Here is a 27,427-nt window from a genome sequence, read left to right as displayed (position 1 = left end):
TCAGTTTACTTCAGAAAGCTTGAATAGTTACTTAGTGCAAAACACTCTGAAATACTATGAAATACTATGTGAATTACAAAAGGAACTGGATATATAGAGCAGAAGATATCTGTTACATAAATAATTATGCTGCAGGATATTGTGGTAAGTACTCTAAGAGTGATATTCATAAATTGTTTGGGACCCCTAAAATAAGGAGGAATTCTCTTGGAGAAAGAGTCGGAGAAGTTCATGAAGATGGGTTTGTTGAGGGAAAGGCAGTGAATGCAAAGACTTGAATGTAGGATATTTTGGAAATGGAGAGAAGAGTCATACGAGAAAATAGGTTGGTGCCAAATTGTGAAAAGCTTTGAACATCAGACTAGGGAGTTTATGTGTTGTAAAGATTTTTTCAGACAAGTTTTAACATGTGTTTTAGAAACATAACTCTGGGGATGCCTGGGTGGCTCTGTGGGTTAAGCCGCTGCCTTTGGCTCAGGTCATGATCCTGGGGTCCTGGGATTGAGTCCTGCATCAGGCTCCTTGCTCGGCGGGGAGCCTGCCTCTCTCTCAGCCTCTGCCTGCCTCTCCGCCTGCTTGTGTGCTCTCTTTCTGACAAATAAATAAATAAATAAATAAATAAAATCTTTTAAAAAAAAAAAAAAGAAAGAAAGAAAGCATACCTCTGGCAGCAGTGTGGAGGGTAGATTTGGTGGGGAAGCAACTGAAAATGAGTCCAGTTAGAAGACAGCTGTCCAGGTGAGAGGTAGTAATTACCTAATATAAAGCAGTGACAGTAGGAAGGGTTTCAAATTTGAGGGATTGAATTGTGTATGGAAGTGCAAGTAGCTGAAATAAGAAAACCTAATACTCTATAGAATACAGATACTAAAGTATGAGCTTCACTTCTAAACTATAAGCTCTTGGGGCACCTGGATGGCTAAGTCGATTAAGTATCTGACTCTTAATTTCAGCTCAGGTCATGATCTCAGGATTGTGAGATCAAGCCTCACACTGGGCGTGGAGCCTGCTTAAGATTCTCTCTTTCTCTACCTCTGCCCCTTCCCCTCTAAAAAAACCCCCAAATATATGCAATATAAGCTCTTTAAGGACGGGAATTTTTTCTACCCTGCTTACTGCTGTATTCTGGTATCTAGAATAGTATCTGGTGCATACTAGGTGTTCAATAAATATATGTTGACTAAGTTAATAATAATAAAATAAAAGCTTTGAAAAATCCTGGGGGGTGTGCAGAATAAGGCAGAATCATTGGACTTCCTTTATTGGCTGTCCCAAATGTCTGACTGTTACGACTATTGATGAAAAATGACCTAATCTGTATATGGCTTTTTCTTACTTTGCATAACAATTTTGTATTGAACATCACTACAGCCTCTTTATTTCCCCACCAAATAAAACTACATTTACTCTCTGGTTTATAAACAACACTGTACTATGTTCTTTGCATTAAATTTACTTAAATTTCGATAAACACCAGCACAATGAATGACTTAAAATGTGCTTTTGTTTTTCATTTAGTGTATGTGAGCATGCTTATGATCTCTGGTATGTCTGTATAGTAAGCCATGTTATTTTTTCATATAAGAAAAGTATCCTTACTAAATAACAAATTAGAAATTAAGTAGCATTTGTAGGGGCACCTGGGTGGCTCAGTCAGGCTTTAGGCTCAGGTTATGATCCCAGACAGGGTCCTGGGATCAGGCCCCAGATTGGGCTCCTGCTCAGTGGGGAGGCTGCTTCTCCCTCTCCCTCTGCCTGCTACTTACCCTGCTTGTGCAGTCTTTCTCAGATAAGTAAACAAAACCTTTTAAAAAAAGGGGGGGGGAGCACCAATTTTATTTCTAATGCAGGCATTTTTTTGTTCCTTTGTATGATGAATTTTCCCTGACAAGTAGTGCAGGCTACTTACTTCATTCATTTACTTTATTCATGTTTTTTAAAAAGTAGATCAGATGTAAAAAAAAAAAAAAAAAAAAAAAAGGCCTTCTGTAGCTGGCATATTTTTCTCAGATTGCGCCTTCTAAGCACTCTTCTCTTGGATACTCATTTTCAGAAATCCATTAACAAATCTATTTTAGTTTCAACAAGCATGTAGCGGTTTTCGTTTCAGAAGATTTAGAATATGAGTGATCCAGGAATGCTTATTTACTAGTGGAAATTATGCCCAGAGTAAAAACAAGTTAATGAAGGTAATGTTGCTGCTGTTAACCTCTTTGATGCATCTCTATTTGGATGAATCAAAATTTCCACCTTAATAATGGTCTGACCTAGGGCTAGACAGCTCACTGTTCAGCATTTTTTTTCTGCAAATAGCCAGATAATAAATATCTTCGGCCATATAGTCTCTTTTGCAACTCCTCAGATCTGTTATTGCAGTGAGAAAGCATCCATGGATAGTGTGGAAAAGAATGAGACTGTTTTCTAATCAGCCTTTATTCACAAAAACAGGTGGCCTGACTGCATTTGTTCTGCAGGCTATGGTTTATTAACCCTTGCTCTAACTCACAGGGTTAGTGACCTAGCCACCTTCTAAGGATTTTTTTACAGGACATATGCATTTACTCATCCCTTTGCCAAAAAAAAAAGAGAATCACCACTTCTCTCTTCCAGGTCATAATATTAGACTTAACATCATGTTTTTAGAAGAGAATATAGTTGTGCAAATCTTTGAATGGTCTAGAAAACCATCAAGGAAAAATAAACTAACTTTGCGTGAAGAGGAAAGTGGGGAAATTTCTTTCAAATGATGTGCCCGATGACAGCAAGATTTAATTCATACTTCATGTTGTAATCATTGATGAGTGCAATTATTAAATACTCGTTTTTCAACATTGCAGTCATTTTGAAAAGTAAGTAATTTATGGGTGAAGTTTAGATTGTTATAAACAGTTGGGAAAACTGATGGGTTATTTCAGTAGCCACTGTAGAATTACTTCCCATTACTAGAAAAATATGATTCATAATCCTGTAACCAACCAGGGTAACATAAACAGGAACTTTGGTACTTGATAATGAGAAATATATCCTAGACATGCTCCTTATATGCACGTACATTATTATTCACCATGTTACAAGACAAGCAGGTGATTAAAGAAACATTTGTAAACTCTAAGTGCCATTTACGATATATAAAGTCTATTATGTTTAACAATAGCAAAGAAAATGAGTCCTTTGGCAAAAATTAACGTTTCAGATAATGTGATATGTGAACAGTTTTGACACTAGGTGGAGCAGTTTCCTGGACAAAGCCTTAATAAACCTATGCCTTTCAAGTAAACCCAGCTCCTAGAAAATGAAGTCTAATGGAAACAATACCTATCAAGAATAATGGTAAAAGGCACCCCAATATTGAGCTATAAAGAGAAGGCTGACTATATTTTACAGATAACTTTGCCCTTTGGTATGTCGTGTGTGTGTGTGTGTGTGTGTGTGTGTTTATTTTTATTTTATTTATTTGAGAGAACACCAGCAGGGGGAGGTGCAGAGGGACAAGCAGACTCCCTGCTGAGCATTGGAGCACAACACGGGCTCTATCCTAGGACCCTGAGACCATGACCTGAGCTGAAGTCAGACACTTAACCAACGGAGTCACCCAGGCACCCCCTTTGTTGTATATATTTTAACCATCGAATTCCCTCACCTTTGGGGATCAGAATGGGAGAGATACTCACATATTGAAAATGTTAGAGTTGCCCTGTCTAGATGTAGTTGGGATGTAGAAAAGCTTTGGAACAGTTCATTTTAATGTGGACAAATCAGGTTTTAATAGAAGCTATAACATCAAGGCATTACAATTTGAATAGTATTAATGAATTATTTGTTTAATGTAACCATTGTAATAGAAAAAATATTTTTCTTTTTGTTATAAAATAGATATAAAGTTAATTATGAGATATTTGCCTTAGTATAAGATTTAGAGGCCTATTTCTGCTTTAAAGTTTAGGATTATTTCATCACTGAAGTATGTGCTAAAAATTATACATTTAAAAAAATCTGACCTCTTGATTGCTATTGTATATTTATAGAAACCTTTTGTATATAGCGCCCTGTTTCCTTTGAGGAACAAGTAAGTACTCTATAGTACGTATATAGTACTTCGTAGTGTGCTATTAAAAAGCTGTTTTTTTCCTTGAATGTAGACATTTTTTACACTTTATGACTGTTGGCTGTTTAATGCCTAAAGTAAATGTTACTTGGAAAACTACATTGGTATGGATTGAAATGAAATCATGAAGTAGGTTCAGTAAAAGAAATATTATAGTAATTGTTTAATGCCATGAGGTAGAATAATTCTTCTAAAAAATTGTTAGCCAACCTCTTTACTTTTCTTCCTGCTTCACTTCTGATTATTGCTTCTTGCTCACCTGTCTTTCCCTCTGTAAGAAGAAAAAAAAAAAAACAGGGGAGACATTGGCAAAAGTAGGATTCTAGTATAACTTGATACTGCTCTGTATAGGTATAATGACTCTGTCTGTAAGTATGCAGTGATTCAGGGCTCTTGCGGGAAAACCAAACAGGCCCTTCTTAGAAAAGGTCTGTTTGTGCTTTTTTTGATGAAGGCATGATCAGCTCTTTTCCCTGCCTTTCCCCAAGGAATGATTCATCTATTAACTCTTTTATCACCACATCAAAAGAAGAAACCAGGGTCTCCAGGAGACAGGGCCAGGTTTCCCAAAATAAAACGGGTATGCATAGACTGGATAACTTCCTGCCCTTAAATCACTGTTTATTAATGTGTGCTTAAAAGAAAGGTGAGGAGATTTAGTTTAACTGAAATCTGCCGTGTTGGGTAGATACTTTAAACAATTTATGGTAACCTTTTTAAAGTTCTCTGTAAATATGTGGTCCACTTCTCCTGAACACTTAAGTCAACTTTCTGATCAAAAATTGCTTAGGTTGGGGCACCTGGGTGGCTCAGGGGGTTAAAGCCTCTGCCTTCAGCTCAGGTCATGATCTTAGGGTCCTGGGATCGAGGCCCGCATTGGGCTCTCTGCTCAACAGGGAGCCTGCTTCCTCCTCTCCCTCTACCTGCCTCCCTGCCTACTTATGATCTCTCTGCCAAGTAAATAAATAAAATCTTTTTTAAAAATTGCTTAGGTTTAGAAAAGAAAAGTAGAACATGTCTAGAGGCATGGGCCTGGCTCAGTGGGCAGAGTATGAAACTCTTGATCTTAGAGTGGTGAGTTTGAGCCCCACATTGGGTGTAGAGATTATGTAAAAATAAAATCTTTAAAAAAAAAAAAAAAAGGAAACATATCTTATGGATTATTTCAGTATAATAAAAATGACTTTAACAGCATGTCCTTACAACTTGGGGTCTTGAACTATAGAATTTACTATACATTTTTTTGTTTTGGTTAGCAGTTTTATACTTACCATAACACTTTTTTGCTTTAGAATGTCATATAGGGGGTCGCCTGGGTGGCTCAGTGGGTTAAGCCTCTGCCTTCAGCTCAGGTCATGATCTCAGGGTCCTGGGATCGAGTCCTGCATCGGGCTCTCTGCTCAGCAGGGAGCTTGCTTCCTCCTCTTTCTCTCTGCCTGCCTCTCTGCCTACTTGTGATCTCTCTCTGTCAAATAAATGAATAAAATCTTTAAAAAAAAAAAAAAAGAATGTCATATAGGGACACGTGGGTGGTTCGGTCAGTTGGGCATCTGACTCTTGGTTTCAGCTCGGTCATGATCTTTTGGGGGTGGGATCAAGCCCCATGCTCAGCCAGGAGTCTGCTTGAAAATTCTCTCCCTCTACCTCTTCCCCAAGTTGTGCACATGCAGGCACTCTGTCTAAAATAAATAAAAAAACTTTTTTAAAAAAAGAATCTCCTGTATTCTTACTGTTACCTAAGGTGTGCAGGCATTATTACTATTATTATTTCTACTACGACTACTAATAGGCTTTTCATCAAATGAGGAATGTGAGATAGAAGTCTGATTATATTCGGTAAGTTACTAGCATTTTCAGAAAACAAACCCACATTAATGCTCAAATTACTGCTTGGGTATGTATACCCAAGTGATGCTACATTTTATAGAGAGGGACCAGAGGCTTAATTTGTAAACTTGGGACCTTCCTCACAAAAATAATATAAACACTAGTTAAACTTTTTTGTGCCCATTTAGAATTAATAGTTATATGCTGTAGCCTTTTAGAATGATTTGCTGTACACCATAACCTTAAGTAAGTGGTTTTCTGACTATGATAAGAAAAGCAATGATTAAAAGAATTTGAGAAGTAGAATTCCTGTTTACAAAGGCATTTTTGAAGTCCCCTAAACGTCGGACTTAAAGAAAACAAAGGTTTTGCAAGTTGTACAGACAACCATTTGTCATCTCCTTTCATTTATTTATCACCCAGATATTCCTAATGAATCACATTCCAGACTAACCACTGACTCCTTTTGTTCCTTAGTGAAGGAGTGTGGCAAACAAATGTTTTCCCAGTGAATCAGCACAGGATTCTTGATTTTATTACCTTTGCCCTAAAGTTTCCAGACAAAACTAATTGGAAGTTTTGCCTTTGGGATCTCACTTGACTTCTGTGTATGGATGATGGATTAGGCTATGAATTGACATTACAGATGTTGTACAAACAACTCTAGTCTTTAGGAATGTTTTATCAGTTCTAAGGGAGCTGCCTAAGGTGAAGAATGTCTGTCTCCTTATCTTCCCTACAGAAACTCTTGCATACGCATACTGCACTCTTCTTTTTTAAACATTTTACTTATTTTTTTAAAGATTTTTATTTATTTATTTATTTATTTTAAAAGATTTTTATTTATTTATTTGACAGACAGAGATCATCAGTAGGCAGAGAGAGAGAGGAAGAAGCAGGCTCCCCGCTGAGCAGAGAGCCAATGCGGGGCTCGATCCCAGGACCCTGGGATCATGACCTGAGCTGAAGGGGGATGCTTTAACCCACTGAGTCACCCAGGCGCCCCACATACTTCACTTTAAATGTGATATCATATTCTTCATCTTGGTCGATAAAGAGTTATGCCTGAATAGGCTAACAATTAACTAATATGACATTTTAGGTGTTCCCTTTTTTTAAAAAAATGGCTCTGCAAGAAACAGAGCCCTCCCCCCGCCCCCTGGGCACCTGGGCTGCTCAGTGGATTAAAATCTCTGCCTTCAGCTCAGGTCATGATCCCAGGATCCTCTCTCTCTCTCTCTGCCTATTCCTGATCTCTCTGTCAAATAAATAAAGTCTTTAAAAAAAAAAAAAAGGGGGGGCCCCTGGGTGGCTCAGTGGGTTAAGCCGCTGCCTTCGGCTCAGGTCATGATCTCAGGTCCTGGGATCAAGCCCCGCATCGCATCGGGCTCTCTGCTCAGCAGGGAGCCTGCTTCCCCCTCTCTCTCTGCTTGCCTCTCCATCTACTTGTGATTTCTGTCTGTCAAATAAATAAATAAAATTTCTTTTAAAAAAAAAAACAGAGGGGCACCTGGGTGGCTCAGTGGGTTAAAGCCTCTGCCTTCAGCTCAGGTCATGATCTCAGGGTCCTGGGATCGAGCCCCGCATCGGGCTCTCTGCTCGGTGGGGAGCCTGCTTCCTCCTCTTCTCTCTCTCTCTCTCTCTCTGCCTGCCTCTCTGCCTACTTGTGATCTCTATCAAATGAATAAATAAAATCGTTAAAAAAAAAAAAAACAGAAAAAAGAAACAAAGGCCCCCAAGTAAATCCAACAGTTAAGTTCAAAAACAGAAAACATTTTTTTTTTTTAATGAAGCAGCAGTGCACATACAAGTTTGTCATTTTACTAATATATTTTTTTCAGGGGTTAGCATGAATATCTCACACCCTTCCTGCAAAAACCCTAATTTGTGTTTGCCGTACCAAGACTTCATTCTCGGGGCTTTAATAATTTGTCTCAGAACTTTCAGTTTATTACTATCACTGAAGTTAGAGTACAGATTGACCTCATAGAAGTATCTCTGTTAAATCTTTTTCAATCACTAAAACTTCCTTTTATACACTACTCATAAAAGAGTTTACATTGTAGAAGTATAACTTAAATCTTAAGAATATTTTAAAAGTTAAAACACTTTTTCCACAAATACCTATATCTGCTCTTATAAGAAATTTTACCCCCAAATTAACTATGATTTTGCTCTCACCCAGACATACTATTCCCTGGCCAACCAAACATCTTTTATCCTGAACAAGGCAGAGTATTCCATGGTCAAAACTTTGGAAAATATAATGTCATACATCTCATGAGACTAGATACATGAGGTTTTGAACTGAAGCAAACAAAACCAGATGTCTGATATGTCACAAATAGCTGAACTATCTTACTGAGGTGACTTCACTTAGAATGACTATACTGAATTATTTAAAAATAAAACTAAACTAAAACTTGCCTCTTTGATGAGAGTATAACTTTTCATTGCAATCTTAAAATTTAACCTCCTTATCATTGACAGGAACTTCTATTGACATTAATTAGGAACTCTTGGGGGTTATGAGTACAGTTAGTGAATGTTACTTTTGACTTGATCTCTAGGGAATTTATAGACCCTTATCGGACAGAGAATAACAACCTGGGCTAGATGTAGCTTTTTAGCTTCCTTTGATTACCACTTTATAGGTTAAAGGCTGCTGACCTTAACTGGAGATAATAACCATCAAGAACCTTCACTTGCCACTCTTCCTTAGGTAGTGCTCCTTGTATCTGTACCTTTCTGCATGGCACTTTCTTTTAAATGCCCTGAGATTCATTTTGTATCACATCATACGGTCTATCTTGATGAGTGTTTCATGTGTTCCTGAAAAGAATATGGGTTTAGCTATTGTTGGGTGGAGTGTTCCATATTGTTCAAGTGTTCTTTAGCCATACTAGCTGTCAATTTAATTGTTCTATCAACTACTAAAAGAAGGATATTGAAATTTCCAGCTGTAATTGGAGATGTTTATTTGTCCTTTCAGTTCCGTCAGTTTTTGCTCTATGTATTTTACACTCTGTTATTAAGTGCCTGCACACTTAGGATTGTTCTGACTTCCTAAGAATTAGTGTTTTTACCATTATGAAATGTCATTATTGATCCTCTAGTAATATGCCCTGTACTCAAGCCTACTTTATCTGATATTAATATGGCCACTACATATTATTTATTATTTTAAATGAGTTATCTTTTTTTCATCCCTTTACTTTTACTTTTGGGTCTTGATGTTTAAAATGGGCTTCTTATAGATGGCATGTACTGAGGTCTTGTTTTTAATCCAGTCTGACACTCTCTGCCCTTCATTTGTATGTTTGGTACATTTATAATTAATGTAGTTGTCAATATGACTGGGTTTAAATGTATCCTCAAACTCTTTGTCCTACCTATTTCTTATTCTTCTTTTTCTATCTTTTTTTTTTGGACTGAGCATTTTTTTTTCTTTTTTTTTTTTAGTATATATAACTGCTTTGCAATAATATATTCTCTCTTCTTCTTCCCATACTATATGGTGGTGTTATCATATATTTTACTTTTACATATGCTGTGGTTTTTACTTTAGACAGCTAGATTTTTTTTTAAAGATTATTTATTTATTTATTTGACAGAGATCACAAGTAGGCAGAGAGAGAGAGGAGGAAGCAGGCTCCCCACTGAGTAGAGAGCCTGATGTGGGGCTTGATCCCAGGACCCTGGGACCATGACCCAAGCCGAAGGCAGCGGCTTAACCCACTGAGTCACCCAGGCGCCCCTCTAGTTGTTTCTTAATAGATGCTGAACATGTATTATATTGCTGATTATATGGATTTTGTTGTTTCCTCTACAGAGCATCAATTTTTTTGTTTTGGTGAACAGTTAAGTTACCTATGGATTGGCTTGACCTGTTTAAGTGTGTTTATTTTTTTTTAAAGACTTTATTTATTTATTTAACAGACAGAGATCATAGGTAGGCAGTGAGGCAGGCAGAGGTAGGGGGTGAGGGGGGAAGCAGGCTCCCTGCTGAGCAAAGGGGCTCGATCCCAGGACCCTGGGATCATGACCTGAGCCGAAGACAGGGGCTTTGATCCACTCAGCCACCCAGGCGCCCCTGTTTAAGGGTTTTTAAAAAACATGTTATGGCTATCTGGAGTAACTGTTACTCTAGGCTCTTTCCCCAAGGTCTTCCCTGAATGCTGTCCCTCCACTTTAGCTGGTTAAAGTACAAGTATTTTCTAGTTCTGTGTGAACTCTAGGAATTGTTTAGCTTACAACTCCCTGTTAGTTGTTTTCCCATTGCTTGTATTTTGCTTAGCCTAATGGAATCTCATGGTTACCTGCAAAGCAGCTTTGTATGTTAAAATCTCAAGGGGACCTTGTGCGTGTTTCTAGAGTTCTTTCTCTGCATTGCTCCCTCTTCATTAGTATCTGTCCCACAAAGTTAAGCTATTCAGCCTCCCTAAACTCAGGTTTGCTTCTGAACTCAGCAAGACCACCATGCTTTGTTTATTTATTATTTTTAGTAATCTCTATACCCATTGTGGGGCTCAGACTCACAATCCCGAGAGCAAGAGTTCATGCTCTTCAGACTGAGCCAGCCAGGTGCCCCAAGACCACCTTGCTTTGCTTGGGTTCTTTCTCTTTGGATTTTGCTATAGACATGAAATGTGTCTGCAAATGAAAAGGCAGAGTCATCATAGGGTTTCCTCATTTGTATCCCTTCTTTTATCAGTCAGAAATCATGTACTGCCTGTGATACAATGCCTGAAAAGAATTGCTCCATATGCTTTGTGCAGTTTTCTAGATTACTAGAGATGTAAAAGTCTGTACCACTTACTTCATGATCTGATTCAGAAACCCTCTAACCAAAGGCCAGGACCTCTAACCCATATATATCAATATCTGCATACTCACAGGACAGTGTAACCTCCTGCTTAGTACATTGTGAGGCTTTTTTATATATTTCATGGTGGTTCTATCCAGATAGCCTTCTGTCCAGATAGCCTTTTCTGCTTATACAGTAGCTGTTTGTCTTTATCCCTTGTTTTTTTCATTTAGTATAGTTAAAATGTGATTCTTTAATATTTGATACATTGCAGTGGGACTTGTTTTGAAAATAAACTTAAGAGGTAGATTGAATATGTGTAACCTTTAAAACCTATTTTAATTAACCATTTTTTAGTTTTGGCGTTTGTATTTTTTTCTGTAAACATATTTATTTCAGTCAACTCAGTTACATTTAGGAACCATCAGCCTGTAAAATTGAAAAGAACTTGTGAGGTTTCTTATAGTTAGCATAGTTTAAACTAAATGGTCAAGGTACAGGCTAAACAGGCTCTTGAGAATGAACAAAGGATAAGAAGCTGAGTTATTTGTGTCTGTTTTGCTGGGAACCACCACATCTGCTCTAAGGCTGAGTAATCATGACTTATTAATGTGGTTATGGAAAGTATATATCGGTTTAGTTGTGTGAGTGAACTGTCCTTTCTTTAGGGAAAAAATTCTCATCAGGTTGCTGAAATTTTCCCTTTTTAGAATTATTTAAAATTGAAACTATGAATACATCTTTTATCTTGGATAATGTGTTTGATCTGTTGAAATACATATTTTGTCTGTATTTCTAGAATAGGAATGTAGTTTTTTCTTTACTTTGTATTGCAGAAATCTTAGTTTAGCATCCAGGACCGTTTAATTTTGTTCACTGAGTGTTTATTTCTAGAGTTGAGGTGCAAACTGTTCCTACATCTTACAGGGGACAATTATGTAGGGCTATTGTGAACAAACCCTTAAATTTCTTCTGTTTTATTCACTGGTATCACATTTTTCTTTCGTGTTTTCAAATATTACAGGTGGACACTACAGTGTTTTTTTTTTAATTGCATCTGATACTTAGCTATATGTGCAGTAAGAAATTTTTCACCTAGTTCAATTATTCTGAATTCCACAAACTTAAAACTTGTTGTGTTTTTTTTTTTTTTTTAAGAACCACAAAGTAGGGGCACCTGGGTGGCTCAGTGAATTAAGCCGCTGCCTTCAGCTCAGGTCATGATCCCAGGGTTCTGGGATCGAGCCCCACATCGGGCTCTCTGCTTTGCGGGGATCCTGCTCCCTCCTCTCTCTCTGCCTGCCTCTCACCAACTTGTGATCTCTGTCAAATAAATTAAAAAAAAAAATTACAAAGTAATAATTTCCCCCAAATGTGAAATCTCTTATGCATATAGTATTCAAAGAAGTTGTGAATTTCATGGTTAATCATAATTTTTAAGGAAAATGTGACTAAGAAAAAATGACTGCTCAAAAGCAGTTGCGTAATTATTTTTTTAATGTAAATATTGCTATTTATGGATTTCTGTGAATTAAAATTCAAGGAAAAAGGGAATAGACTAAAAATTCACATGGAATTTGTTGGTCCAGAAAAAAAAGCAATAATTTTTTTTTAATTTTTTTTTTTTAAAGATTTTATTTATTTATTTGTGAGAGAGAGAGGGAGAGAGAGCGAGCACAGGCAGACAGAGAGGCAGGCAGAGGCAGAGGGAGAAGCAGGCTCCCTGCCGAGCAAGGAGCCCGATGTGGGACTCGATCCCAGGACGCTGGGATCATGACCTGAGCTGAAGGCAGCTGCTTAACCAACTGAGCCACCCAGGCGTCCCAGCAATAATTTTTTTAAAAGATTTTATTTATTTATTTATTTGTGAGTGTGAGAGAGCCTCATGAGCAGCAGTAGAAGGAAAAGCAGACTCCCACTGAACAGAGACCCCCAATGTGGGACTCAATCCCAGGAGCCCGGGATTATGACCTGAGCTTAAGGCAGACACTTAACCTACTGAGCCACCGAGGCACCCAAAAAACTAATAATTGATTAACTCAGTGCTAAGTGTAGAACTTCGTTTTTTGGATTTTATGTGAACACACAGTGCCGATTGCATATAGGGAGAAACATAGCTCAGATTTATGAATATATTTTTCCTATTAACATGCAACAGAGGGATGCCTGGGTGGCTCAGTGGGTTGGACGACTGCTTTCGGCTCGGGTCATGATCCCGGAGTCCCGGTATCGAGTTCTGCATCGGGCTCCCAGCTCCGTGGGGAGTCCACTTCTCTCTCTGACCTTCTCCTTACTCATGCTCTCTCTCACTGCCTCTCTCTCAAATAAATAAATAAAATCTTTAAAAAAAATGCAATAGAAAGTTTTGTTTTAAATCCCATTTTATGGTTTTGTTTTTAAAGATTTTATTTATTTATTTGACAGAAGGAGAGAGACAGCAAGAGAGGGAATACGAGTCGGGGCGGGGGTGGGAAAGGGAGAAGCAAGCCTCCCATGGAGCAGGGAGCCCAATGTGGGGCTTGATCCCAGGACCCTGGGATCATGACCTGAGCCGAAAGCAGATGCTTAATGAATGAGCCACCCAGGCACCTCAAGATTTTATTTATATATTTGAGAGGGACAGTGATAGCGACAGAGATAGTGCACAGGCGGGGAGAGGGGCAGAGGAGGGGGACAAGCAGACTCCCCGCTGAGCAGGGAGCCCAACTTGGGGCTCAATCCCAGGACCCTGGGATCATGACCTGAGCCAAAAGCAAATGCTTAACGGACTGAGCCACCCAGGTGCCTCTGAACCACAATTTCTTTTACCTTATGATTTAAAAAGCCTCTTTTATATACAGAGACCTCTTACTGTATGTGCATGTATATAGAGAGAGCAAAAGAAAATAAAATTTTGTGTACTTTTTATATATATAAGTTCAGATTATATTATTTATAACATTATATAACTTAAAATTTTAATATTTTATTATTCTACAAAATTTTATTCTACAAATATAGTATTTTTCTTCATAATAACTAATGGCTAGTACATTTTGAGGGCTTAGTCTAAGCTAAGTACTTTATATGAGTTATTGACTTAAACCTTACAATATCCCCAGAATGTAGATTCTGAAGATATTTGATGATTTCCATTTTATAGATTAGGAAAGCAAGACTCAGAAAGTAAGTGGCAGAGGCCAGAACCTGAACCAGAACATCTGGCTCCAGAAGTTATGGTATGGCCACTATGTCTGCAGAGTGTGTTTTACCCTGTGTGTTAAAGCAACCTGTTCAGGATGTCCAGGGTTTAGCTCTGACACCTCATGAGAAACTTTGGAAATTATTCTTAGATTTTATTGACATATTTGATTAATTTTGGAGTTTTTTAATTTTGGAGCTGGATAGAACTGTGAGTCTAATTCTTTTGCCTTGCTGAAGAGTAGACTGAGGTCTGGAGAGGTTAAGTGACTTTGTCCAAGATGGTTTAATTTCTGACCCTTAATTTACTGTTCTCCCAATGGTTCCTAAACCTAGCCTATTAGAACCTAGCCTATTTGAAATTCTGAAGTAGCTTGTTTAAAACATACAAGTTCCCATCCCCACCTACTGAATAAATCTATGCTTAGGGGACCCAGGAATTTATATATATATATATTTTAAGATTTTATTTATTTGAGAGAGAGAGAATATGAACGGAAGAAGGGCGGAGAGAGAAACTGACTGCTTGCTAAGTGGAGAGCCTGATGTGGAGCTCAGTCCCAGCACCCAGGATCATGACCTGAGCCGAAGGCAGACACTTAACCAACTGAGCCACCCAGGAGCCCTGGAAATTTATATTTTTAGTAAACCCCCTACTTGGTTCTTATGCAGACCCCTCACCTTGGCATACATGTGCACTTGAGAATGATTGTGTTTAAGCCCTTATCACACATCTAATATTAATCCATTTTAACTGGTACGATTATTATTAATTTTTGTAATGATTTAAAGTAAAGGTACACAGCAACACAAAATCTTCCATGGAAAAACTTGCTTTAAAAGAAAAACTCAGGGCACCTGGGTGGCTCAGTGGGTTAAGCCACTGCCTTCGGCTCAGGTCATGATCCCAGGGTCCTGGGATCGAGTCCCGCATCAGGCTCTCTGCTGAGCGGAGAGCCTGCTTTCCTCTCTCTCTCTCTCTCTCTCTCTCTGCCTGCCTCTCTGCCTACTTGTGATCTCTGTCTGTCAAATAAATAAATAAATCTTTAAAATAAAAATAAAAATAAAAATAAAAAATAAAAGAAAAACTCAGGGCACCTGGCTCAGTCAGTAAGTGTCTGTCTTCAGCTCAGGTCAGGTCTCAGTGTCTTGGGATTGAGTCTGGCATTGGGCTCTCTGTTCAGAAGGGAGTCCGCTTCTCCCGCTACCTCTCCCCACTGCTCATGATCTCTCTCTCTCACACACACTCTCTTTCAGATAAATAAATAAAATCTTAAAAAAAAAAAAAAGAAAAGAAAGGAAAAATTCACTGATACAACACTTTCATTTTGTTTTAGGCTGTGTTATCTTTGGGGAAGATAAGTGAGGTAGTTACTTCACCAACTATTTTTAAGTAAGAACAAAAGGCAGTATTCTCAAATTATGCCTAAAAGAAGAGGGCACAGGAAGTTTTTATCGCAGGCTATAACATTCTTGCAAATGAGAATATAGATAAAATCAAAATAAAGCCAGAAATCATGTTTTCTAGGGCTGGTGTTGGGGGAGGAAATTGATTACAAAAGGACACCAAGGAATTTTTTTTTTTAAGATTTTTTTATTTATTTGACAGAGAGAGAGAGATGACAAGTAGGCAGAGAGGCAGGCAGAGGGAGAGTGGGAAACAGGCTCCCCGCTGAGCAGACAGCCCGATGCAATCCAATGCTGCAGAGCTCGATCCTAAGACCCTGAGACTGTGACTGGAGCCAACAGAGGCTTAACCCACTGAGCCACCCGGGTGCCCCAACACCAGGGAATTTCTTGTAGCTATGGGAATGTTCTATATCTTGATTGGTTGTGGTTATGCAGTTGAATATATTTGTCAAAATTCTTTGAACTATAGACATAAAAACAGTGACTCTTACTCTATATAAATTATACCTCAGTAAATCTGAAGTTTTAAAAAAAAGCAAGCCAGGAAGAGGTTCTGAGCAGTATTATATTTTCAGATTACCAACTGCAACTTGAAATATTTAGTTAGATCGATTCTTGTTCTTTAAAAGTTAAGATTTTGGGGATGCCTGGGTGGCTCAGTAGGTTAATTGTCTGCCTTTGGCTCAGGTCATGATCCCAGGGTCCTAGGATCAAGTCCCACATCAGGCTTCTTGCTCAGTGGGGAACCTGCTTCTCCCTCTGCCTCCTGTTCCCCCTGTTCATGCTCTCTTTTTTTTCTCTCTCTCTGACAAATAAATCTTTTTAAAAAATAAATATAAAAGCTAACATTTTGGGGGGTGCCTATGTGTCTCAGTTGGTTAAACATCTGACTCTTGGTTTCAGCTCAGGTCATGATCTCACAGTCGTGAGATTGATCCCCATGTTGCTTAAGATTCTCTCTCTCCCTCTCCCTTTGCCCCCCTGCCATAAAAATAAATAAACAAAAGCTAAGATTTTTCTCTTTACATGTAGTAATTAAGGTACTGTTAAAATGACATGTGTGTTGATAATTCCTTTGCCTTAATATTTCTCATCAGCGGTTTCTCATATTTGTTTTATAGGGTCCACATATAGCTTCAGTTACATTAGCTGCTTATGAATGCAATTCAGTTAATTTCCCTGAACCACCCTATCCTGATCAGATTATTTGTCCAGAAGAAGAGGGCACTGAAGGAACCATTTCTTTGTGGAGCATCATCTCAAAAGTTAGGATTGAGGCCTGCATGTGGGTAAGATGTTCATTTTCATCTTTGTCTAAAATTAACCTCACTATCTTGATAACTTTGTTATAGTTCATTGAAATTGAGTGCAAATATGTATCTACTTAGCAAGTCAGTAGATAATTAATTCATGTAGCCACCGGTTATCCATTTCTGAGAAAAACCCATTAGAGTTTCCCCTATTCATGAGTGACATTCAGAAGGAAGGCATGAAGCCATAGGTACCACAAAGCAATGGATGCCAAGTAGACAACAGGAGGGAAAAGGAGTACAGATAATCCAACTGTACTATTTCACAAAATTCTACCGGTGTTTATAAATTTGATAAACACATAGCAAGTGGTTATGTATCCCACACACTAGTAAACATTATGTCTCTCTCTTATATTCAGATACTCTGTGTTTATTCTTAGAGGGCTTATTTCATTTTCTGAGTTGTTAATGATACTGAAGTAAGGTCAGATATTTCTTAATAAACCTAACTTTACTGTAGTAAAGTATCAGACTATATGGCTGTTGTCTGTGGTGAGCTTATTTTCAGTTGTACCAATTTTTTTTTTGTTTGTTTGTTTGCTTAAGTACATTTTGGGAAGCTTTTGGACTATATGTTCAATGGCAGATTATTTTAATCTATACAAAGCGTTCTTTTTTTTCATTATGCCAAATTCACTCAAGTGTGTATTTTTTTTTAAGATTTTATTTATTTATTTGGCAGAAAGAGAGATCACAAGTAGGCAGAGAGGCAGAGAGAGAGGAAGGGAAGGCAGAGAGAGAGAGAGGAAGAGAGGAAGAGCAGAGAGCCCAATGCGGGACTGGATCCCAGGACCCTGGGATCATGACCTGAGCCAAAGGCAGAGATTTTAACCCACTGAGCCACCCAGGCACCCCTCAAGTGTGTATTATTGAGGAATAGTTCCTTTACTAGAGACTTCCTGTTATCATTTGAATATTTTTTTATTGTTTGGACTCATTAAGTTATGTTCCCTTTAACTCTTTTCCCCTGACAGTGTCTTATAAAATAAAACATATGGAACAGATCATTTAAAAATCTTAACTAAAATGAACATGAATACCATACCCACAGAAGAGGCAGAGTTTTCAAATACATTATGTTTAAATGTTAGTGAGTATTTTGGGTGTGGGTTTTTTTTTTCAAACGATTGTCTTTGGTTTTAGTCTAAGTTATTTGTCTGTTATAGTATATATACTATAACCTAGTATGTTATATTTTAAGAGAATTACAAAGGAAATGCCATATACTGAATTTGTTGAATATGAAAGACAGGAAAAATTGTCATACTTCCTGTTACTCTTTTATAAATACTGGAAACAAATTCATTGTACTAGTTGTATATGTTTTATAAATTTGACCGCATTAGTCTTTGATGAAAAATATTTTAAAATAACAGAAGATACTTGGAACATGCTAGAAAGAGACCATGTGTATAGATTTTGGTTTTCAGTTTTGCTTTTGTTCTTTGATAAATGATTTACAAGGCTGGATTAACACTAATGTCAACAAAGAAAAACTTCCATTGCAGCTGGCAGGGGTAATTGCCTCCTCTAACTCCTATAGTTCATATTGTCTGAATGCTCATTTGGCTTGGCTCCGTGCATCTCTTAAATTAGTTAATTTGGCTGGTATAGTGGCTTACTTTCCCAAATTTTATGCTCCTAAAAAATATAGAGTGTACCTTAAATTTATTATCCTCATAGCAATCAGCATTAGATATTGCATATTGCTATTCATGTTTCCTCCTTTGAAATTATTTGTCATGTATAAAGTATAGCACATATCAAGTTAGGTTTAAATCGGTTCCTTTTTTTCTCAACATTTATATGGATAGTCCTTCCAACAAAAGGTGCTAGGAAAACAGTATTCACATGCAAAAGAAAGAATTTGGACCCTTCCTTATGCCATATGTAAAAATTGACTCAAATTACATCAAAGACCTAAACTTATGAACTGAAACTATAAAACTCTTAGAGGAAAATGTAGAAACAAATCTGCATGATGTCAGATTTGGCAGTGGTTTCTTAAATATGACACCAAAAGTATAGGCAACACGAAGAAAACTTGATGAATTGAACTTCACTAAAATTAAAATCTTTTCTACATCAAAGAACACTAATAATAGAGTGAAAAGATAACCCACAGAAAGGGAGGAGATGTTCATAAATCATTATCTGATAAAGGTTTAATATCCAGAGTGTTTGAAGAACTTCCACAGCTCAACAACAAAAGACAAACAACTCAGTTAAAAAATGGGCAAAGAACTTGAATAGACTTTTCGCCAAAGAAGATATACAAATGGCCAGTGAGTGCACAGATTCTCAACATCATTTAGTCATTGGGGAAGTGCAGATCCAAACCACAAGGAAATATCCCTTTACACACACTAGGATGGCTGTTATTTTTTTAAAAAGAAAACAAGTGTTAGGATGTGGAAAAATTGGAATTCTTAAAGATTCTTGATGAGAATGTAAAGTGATTCAGCTGCTGGGGAAAAGAGTTTTGTGGATTTTCAAAAACTTAAACAGAATTACCATATGACCCTCCTCTAATTCCATTCCTACGTAATTACCCACAAAGAATTGAAAACTGGGACTCAGGTGTAAATACAGATACTTGTACTTCACTGTTCAGCAGCATTATTCACATTTTCAGAAAGGTGGGAACAGCCCAGTGTCCCTCAGCAGATAAATGGGTAAACAAAATGTAGGTGACCATCCACTGCCATGGCCAGGCCAGGGGCTGCTTTCTACTATTTAGGCGTCTTATCCAGAGCCAGGGCCTCAGGCTTGGTCCCCTGTGGGGTGCACAGTACTATTTCCGAATGCCTACAGGAAGTAGGTCTTTGACAAGACCAACAAACACCAGTTCTTACACAGCCTGGCCCTATTACGGGTGCCCTCATTGCAGAAAGTCCCTCTGGACCCCGGTTACTGCTAGCCTCTAGAACCACCTTATTCTGCACATGCTTTTACTACCAGACTCTGGAGACCCCAGCATCCAGACTTTAGTCCCTGTAAGAGGGAGCCTGCTAATCTTGGGCTGACTAGCCTTGGCTCTTTGAGCATCCTTCATTTGATTTCTGGGTCCTTCTTTAAGAGTTGGAGCAGGAAGAGGATTAAAAGAGAAAGGCAAAAAGAAAAAAAAAATACCAAAACCCCACTTTTTTTGGTAGTATATACAATAGTGGATTATTATTCATCCATAAAAAGGAATGAAGCTCTAGTTCATGCCACAATATAGATGAACCTTGAAAACTTTATATTGAATGAAATAAGTCATTCCATAGAAAGACAGATATTGTATGATTCCACTTACGTGAATTGTCAGAAGATTCAAATTCATAAAGACAAGAAGTAGATTCGAAGTTATCAGAGTTGGAGGAATGAGAAGTTAATGCTTAATAGGTACAGAGTTTCCATTTGGGTGATGAAAAATATTGGCAATAGATAGTGATGAGAGCTGCACAATATTGTGAATGCAAGAATGCCACTTAGTTTTATATTTTAAAATGATTAAATGAGATACAGTCATAAAAAGTTCATGCTACTGAGGTTGAGAAACCTAATTTTAGAATGTGTTGGCCTTGATTCTTAGAGTTTTACCCTTTCCCAAATGTCCCATTTATGTTCATATGTTTTTTTCAAGAGAATGTCTTGCTTGATTAAAAACATATCTTATTTGAAATTTTTATCTAATTTGTACTTAGCAAAGTAAAATGTCTTCACAGACATCACTATCATTATTAATGTACTGAATCAGTAAAATCATTAAAATACAAATGCTTTCAAATATAACATAAAGACCAGGGTTACCTTCAGTTTCAACTTGTTCATATGGATCTTAGGAGCACGCTAAAATGAATTGTTTGATACTGTTGATCATTAGTTACTCTTTTTCATTTGCACCTTTTGATCTTCCACAATTTGGCTGTATCACCAATGCAAGGCTTCACAACTTTTTTACTCATGAATTCCAGTAACAGTTGTTATGTGTCCAAGCACTGGAGATTCAGAATGAGCAGAACTGAACAGTCTCTACCCTCATTCTAGTGAGGGAAATAATTATCATGAAAAAAAAATGTATAAGTAAATATTGTGGAAAAAATTGCATATAAAAATGTGAAGGAGGAATCTTTATAACACAAAAGTTTTCCCTAATTTGTGATTCAGGGAAGATTTCCATGAAGAAGTAACATTTCATTTCAGACCTAGGAATGATAAGGAGTAAAGCAGGACAGCAGTGCAGGGAAGAGAAGAGCATGTGTGTTGACTTTCAAATAAAGAGCATCACATTTTAAGGTCATTTATTTGTTAAGTTCATGGTTAGAGAGTGTTTATTGTGGTAGTACAAGCATAATGTAAGTTTTACCATTTTAACTATTTTTTAAAGATTTATTTATTTTAGAGAGAGCGAGGGGATAATCTCTATTTTACTTTCTGCCTCTTTGAATATGTCTAATCTGGATACCCCATATAAATGGAATCATATAACTTGTTTTTCTATGTCTGGCTTATTTCACTTCGCATAATGCAAGTTTTGTCCATGTTGTAGCATATGTCAGAAGTTCATTCCTTCCTGAAATTTTTAAAACTGACCCAAGGGAAACTGGAAGCAAATTTTCTCTTCTATTTGCAAATCAGTCTTGATAATTCTCCTAGAACTGTACATTTTTTTTAAAACATTGCTGTAAGAGCCCTGAATTTCCCAATGGTTTCAAACTTACCCTCCTAACTTCTGCTTTTAACCTCTGATTTATGTTTGTAATTGGAATATGTAATAGAAAAATGATTTTGTTTTAAAAAAGTATTAATACACAGATAATACAAAATTATTGTAATTTCTGAGAGTCAGCGTGTGTAAAATTTTCTGCTCTCCAGAGTTTTACCATTAAACTTATGATTCCCAACATGGAAAAGCAAAATGCTGCTGATTTGCTTGTGAATCCACTTGAAAAAACTTTTTAAGAGTGTGAAAATTCAGGACTTTTTGGTGCCTGGGTGGCTCAGTGGGTTAAGCCGCTGCCTTCAGCTCAGGTCATGATCTCAGGGTCCTGGGATCGAGTCCCGCATCGGGCTCTCTGCTCAGCGGGGAGCCTGCTTCCTCCTCTCTCTCTCTGCCTGTGTCTCTGCCTACTTGTGATCGCTCTCTGTCAAATAAATAAATAAAATCTTTTAAAAAAAAAATTTTCAGGACTTTTCTCCTCCCCCAAATCTTTGAGTAAAGTTGACACTCCATGGGTGCCTGGTTGACTCAATGAGTTAAGTATCTGCCTTACGGTCAGTCTTAATCAAGTCCTGCATTGGGCTCCCTGGAGAAGTGGAGCCTGCTTCTCCCCTTCTCTGCTCCCCTGCTCCTGCTCTCTTGATCACTTGCTGTGTATCTCAATTAAATAAATAAAACCTTTTTAAAAATTGACACTCCAGGAAGATACTCCCCTCTTGGTTTTGCATATTTTGTGCATGTTAAACTCTTTTCCAGTTCAAGAAGCAGGGACTTCAGGGTAATCAATTGATATGGAGCACATAGTTTTTAGAAGAGCTTTCTGAATTATTGCTTGACTAAAAATCACTTGTCTCTTTGTTTTGCAGTAAGGGAAGCCAGTTATTTCTTCCCTTTAATTAAACCTAGGCTGACAGTTTTTAGTGTTCCACAGTTCTGTTTTGGATTTTTGTTTTGATTTTGCAAGAATTCTAAAATTGTTTTGTAAGAATCATGGGATTATGGAACTTTAGTATCTAATTTGAGATAAATGTCTAAATAAACTTCATGTCTAGAATATAATGTGTTTGGGGGAACCTGTCTGGATGACTTTATTTCTTTAATTTATTGGCATAAAAAACAGATTATTGACTCGTGATCACCGTTCTTGTTTCTTGATATTGTGGAAAAACATGAGCAGAATTAAACTATTAAAATAAATATGGTCAACCAAGTATAAGTCAGTATGTAGCTCTTGATTTCATTTCTATCCATTATTACTTCCTTTTTAGCTTTAAGGAAACTTGTCATGAGTTTGAATCATATGATTGCTTTCAGAACTATTGGCCATTTGAGTTAACAGGTTTTAAGAGAAGTTCATGTTTTGAGTAAAATGTTGTAATTAACTTTTCTTCCTGTTTTTTGTAGTGGGAAAATATTTAAGTGTAGAGAATTATATAATTAGTTTAATATATTATCACTTAACCTCACCTAATACTAATTCCTTGCTAATATGATTTATCTATATCCTTTGTCATTTGTCCGTCAATTATCTTGAAGCATATCCTATATAACAGATCACATTTCATCTGTAAATACATCAATATTAGGACTTAAGCAAACTTTATTACATCTAAGAAAATTTAGGAATAGTTTCTTCAAATCATTTACCCCACTAATGTTCAGATATTTCTGATTGTGTTTATTTCCTTGTTTTTCGTTTCAGATTTATTTGTTGTTGAAACTGGGTTGTTTGTCAAATACAGTTTCCCACAGTCTAGATTTTACTGATTGTATCCCAGTTGGAATAGTTCTGTTCCCTGTGTTTCTTGTGAGTGATAGATTGAGAGGCTTGAAAAAATCTTTTTTTTGACAAGAACACAGTTCATAGTCTTATGTAGTTCTATCATAAGGTATAATAATGTCTGATTATCTTTCTTTTTATGATACTAGCACCATTATTATACAAGTCCATTATTTTATTAAGAGTTATAAACTAGGGATATTCCAATCATATAATTTTTTTCCTTTAGTTATTGACTAGAATATTTTTATAAAGAGAAAACTCCTTTTCACCAATTTGGTTACCCTGAGATATTCTTCAGATAAATAAGGCAGGATAAATAATGGATTCTTTCCCTTTTTTATTGTTTTTTAAATAGTTCTCTGATAGCCTCCAAAGTTGACTAATGTTAACTTTTTTGTTTAACAAAATATGATTTGTGTTCTGTTCATATATCCTTCAATGTATTGTCTCTCCTCTCTCTCATTTCTCTCTGTGTTCTTTAGGTATAGCCTGATTCTTTTGACACTTAAGTATATTCATTTTCAGAACTCTTGTTTCACATGTGGATAATGCAGTTTCATTTGGAGATTGTTATTCCACACATCAGAATATAACACTGTGAACACAAAATGTTTGAATTGATAATGTTTCTTAGGGATTCTTTTCAAGACATTTGCTGACAAAGTCATATACAGAGTGAATAGAAAGACCTAAAATTGCTTCTGAGAATTACCATAGCTTTTCATTCACTATGACTCAAGATGAGAAGGATGGTTCAAAGCTGAGAATTTTCCTCGAGACCGTGTACCTTTTACAATATTATCTTGCATTTGAGCCTTTTCAATCCAAACCAAGTTCCTCATTCTTTTACCTTTGTTTTCATCCTTATGTCCTAAGCTGATTGAAAAAAAACAATGTCTTCAAAAACAAGAGTCCACAAAGTGACTGAAACATGAGTCACTCAATGTCCTGAGGAAATTAACATTTTTCCCGTGGTAAAAATTTATCCATCCTAATGTTGAGTTTTCAAGGGGCTTCCTGACCACGATTTGTTTTAGCTCTGCACAAAATAAAATTATATTGAGATTAAAGCAACACTCTAAATAACAGAAGGTTTCCTAGAAAAAATTTTTTTAAATATTTTATCTAACAGTTCTACTGGTGAATACTCTTTACCAAATCATTTCAAAAGGGGGGGAAAACTGGCAAAATAATTGTAAGTAGAGATGCTAGAGAACTAACATTAATTTCTTATCTGCAATGCACCAGGTATTGTCTAAGAGTTTAATGTATATTATCTTGCCTGGCATTGCATATGTCAGTATTAGGGCCAGGATTCACAGTTATGTTCCCTTGATTATGTAGTTATATGCTTTCCTCCCTAACATGTGCATCTTAACATGCTTTTGGTAATGGAGAAAAATGTAGATTTGATCTGTTTAGTGACACTGTGTTGGGAACAGAATCTCATGTGAATATTTGGTTTTGCACACAGGGCATCGGTACAGCAATTGGAGAGCTGCCTCCATATTTCATGGCCAGGGCAGCTCGCCTTTCAGGTGCCGAACCAGATGATGAAGAATATCAGGAATTCGAAGAAATGCTGGAACACGCAGAGACTGCACAAGTAAGAACAGTAGAAAAAAAACCGGAATACTTTAATTATCCTTAAAGAAGTTATGGTTAAGGTAAAATTATTAATAGATACTTTGAAGAAGAAAACTGCCAGCGTAAAAATAAAAAAGACATGGTGTGGGATAGAATATTCAGAAAAGCTGAAATATAAAAGAGATTATAATCTTAATTTTAGAATAGAGAGATACAGAAAGTCCACAAGACAACTCAGACTAAGCCGAAACACCTGACCAGAAACCAGGACAAGTTGTTGTTGCCAATGAAGTTAAGGAGTCGAAACATTTCTTTTTCCATTATGTTTTCTTAAGTATTACCAGGCAGACAACTAACTAAATAAGGGGGACAAGTAGGTGGGTCAGCATATGAGTCCAAAATAGTCAAACTTCTGACTAACAGAATGTTTTTGAGAATAACATCAAAATAGTTTACCATGTTTAAAGGAAATTATTTGAGAACTCCTAACTAAGAACAATTACAAGGGTGCCTGGTCAGCTCAGTTGGTAGAACACACAGCTCTTGATCTCAAGGTCATGAGTTCGAGCCCCACGTTCAGAGTAGATATTACTTTTTTTAGAAATGGTTTTTGGGGAGCACCTGGTGGCTCAGTGGGTTAAGCCTCTGCCTTCAGCTCAGGTCATGATCTCAGGGTCCTGGGATTGAGCCCTTTCTCGGGCTCTCGGCTCAGTGGGGAGCCTGCTTTCCCCTCTATCTCTGCTTGCTGCTCTGCCTACTTGTGATCTCTCTCTCTGTCCAATAAATAAATAAAATCTTTAAAAAAAAAAACAAAAAATGGTTTTTGGGCACCTGGCTGGCTCAGTCAGTAGAATGTGTGATTCTTTTTTTTTTTTTTTTTTTAAAGATTTTTATTTATTTATTTGACAGAGAGAAATCACAAGTAGATGGAGAGGCAGGCAGAGAGAGAGAGGGAAGCAGGCGCCCTGCTGAGCAGAGAGCCCGATGCGGGACTCGATCCCAGGACCCCGAGATCATGACCTGAGCCGAAGGCAGCGGCTTAACCCACTGAGCCACCCAGGCGCCCCAGAATGTGTGATTCTTGATCTCGGCATCATTAGTTTGAGCCCCACATTGGGCGTAGAGATTACTTTAAAATATATTTATGTATTATACATATATATAATACATATACACACACACACATATATATTTTCTTTACTCATTTTTTTTTTTTAAAGATTTCATTTATTTATTTGACTGAGATCACAAGTAGACAGAGAGGCAGGCAGAGAGAGAGGAAGGGAAGCAGCCCACTGAGCAGAGAGCCCGATTTGGGGCTTGATCCCAGGACCCTGGGATCATGACCTGAGCTGAAGGCAGAGGCTTTAACCCACTGAGCCACCCAGGTGCTCCATATTACGTTTTTAAAAAAAAGGATAATTATGATAAACTTACCTTTAACAGTGGTGGGGGGTGGTTAAGGCTGAGGCCTTTAAACCTGAGTATAAACTATATATCAACCTATATCTTAAACATTTTTTTTTAAAGATTTTATTTATTTGACAGAGAACACAAGTAGGCAGGAGGCAGGCAGAGAGAGAGGAAGGGAAGCAGGCTCCCTGCTGAGCAGAGAGCCTGATTCGGAGCTTGATCCCAGGACCCTGGGATCATGACCTGAGCTGAAGGCAGAGGCTTTAACCGACTGAGCCACCCAGGTGCCCTCAACCTATATCTTAATGTTATAAAACCAGTGTTTTATTCTTTGCAGGAAAATTCCTAAGAATAGTATTATCTGATTGAATCTCCATCTTAGGAATGACAGTAGAAATCAACATAGACAAAAATAAGAAAGATACAAAAGAGAGATCCCTTCCCAGTTGTGTTCATGAACCTATGAAATGAAATTGTTTGAAAAATTGTCTTACTGTTTTGTATTTATAAGTGCGTGTGCCCACATAAGCACACACACATTTTTATGAGGAACGAGTTCATAGTTTTCTTTTCAGTGGAATCTGAGACTCAAAAAACCATTACCCTGAAGGGAAAGAAAACATATGTATGTATTTTTTTTAAAAGATTTCATTTATTTATTTGAGAGAGAGGGAGAGAGAGAGAGCACAGCAGGGGGAGCAGCAGAGGAAGAAGGAGAAGCAGGCTCCCCGCTAAGCAGGAAGCCTGACATGGGGCTCAGTCCCAGGACCCTGAGATCATGACCTGAGCCCAAGGCAGATGCTTAACCATATAAGCCACTAAGGTGCCCCAGAAAACACATTTTAATGACAGATTGGCTTTTTATTTTTGTAATTTTTTAAAAGATTTTATTTATTTATTTGATAGACAGAGAGGGAACACAAGCAGGGGGAGTGGGAGAGGGAGAAGCAGGTTTCCTGCTGAGCAAGGAGCATGACCGTGGTGCTCAGTCCTAGGACCCTGGGATCATGATCTGAGCTGAAGGCAGATGCTTAATAACTGAGTCACCTAGGTTCCCCAACAGATGGACTTTTTTAAAAGGTATTATTAGGTGGAAATCCACTAAGAACAGTTATGGTTTTTAATTGAAAACAAAATTTTCAAATATGAATATAGAATAGCCAAATAACCAAATATAAAACAAATGAACCAAAGAGCTATGAGCATTTGCTCTGTGTGGAAAGAGACAAGTTGGCCTTGGTATTTGCTTTGCCTTATCTATCAAGCAGATACTATGTCTCTTCTCCTCATGTCGTAA

The 27,427-nt window shown here is 37.3% G+C and overlaps 1 protein-coding gene across 2 annotated transcripts in view; it reads left to right on the top strand.

Moving 5' to 3' along the window:
* The window catches only part of VMP1 (vacuole membrane protein 1), a 141,454-nt gene that overhangs the window by 42,053 nt on the left and 71,974 nt on the right, over window positions 1–27,427 (top strand). For both annotated transcript variants that reach the window (XM_044248547.1, XM_044248548.1), the window contains exons 6-7: window positions 16,451–16,618; window positions 24,605–24,736. In XM_044248547.1, coding sequence (XP_044104482.1) covers window positions 16,451–16,618; window positions 24,605–24,736 — 300 coding nt within the window. The remainder of the gene's footprint in view (window positions 1–16,450; window positions 16,619–24,604; window positions 24,737–27,427) is intronic.

The sequence above is a fragment of the Neovison vison genome, chromosome 5 (genome assembly GCF_020171115.1).
Source record: "Neovison vison isolate M4711 chromosome 5, ASM_NN_V1, whole genome shotgun sequence".
Classification (NCBI taxonomy): Eukaryota; Metazoa; Chordata; class Mammalia; order Carnivora; family Mustelidae; genus Neogale; species Neogale vison.
The sequence above is the reverse complement of the archived record's forward strand: the minus strand, read 5'-3'. Positions and strand labels throughout refer to the sequence as shown.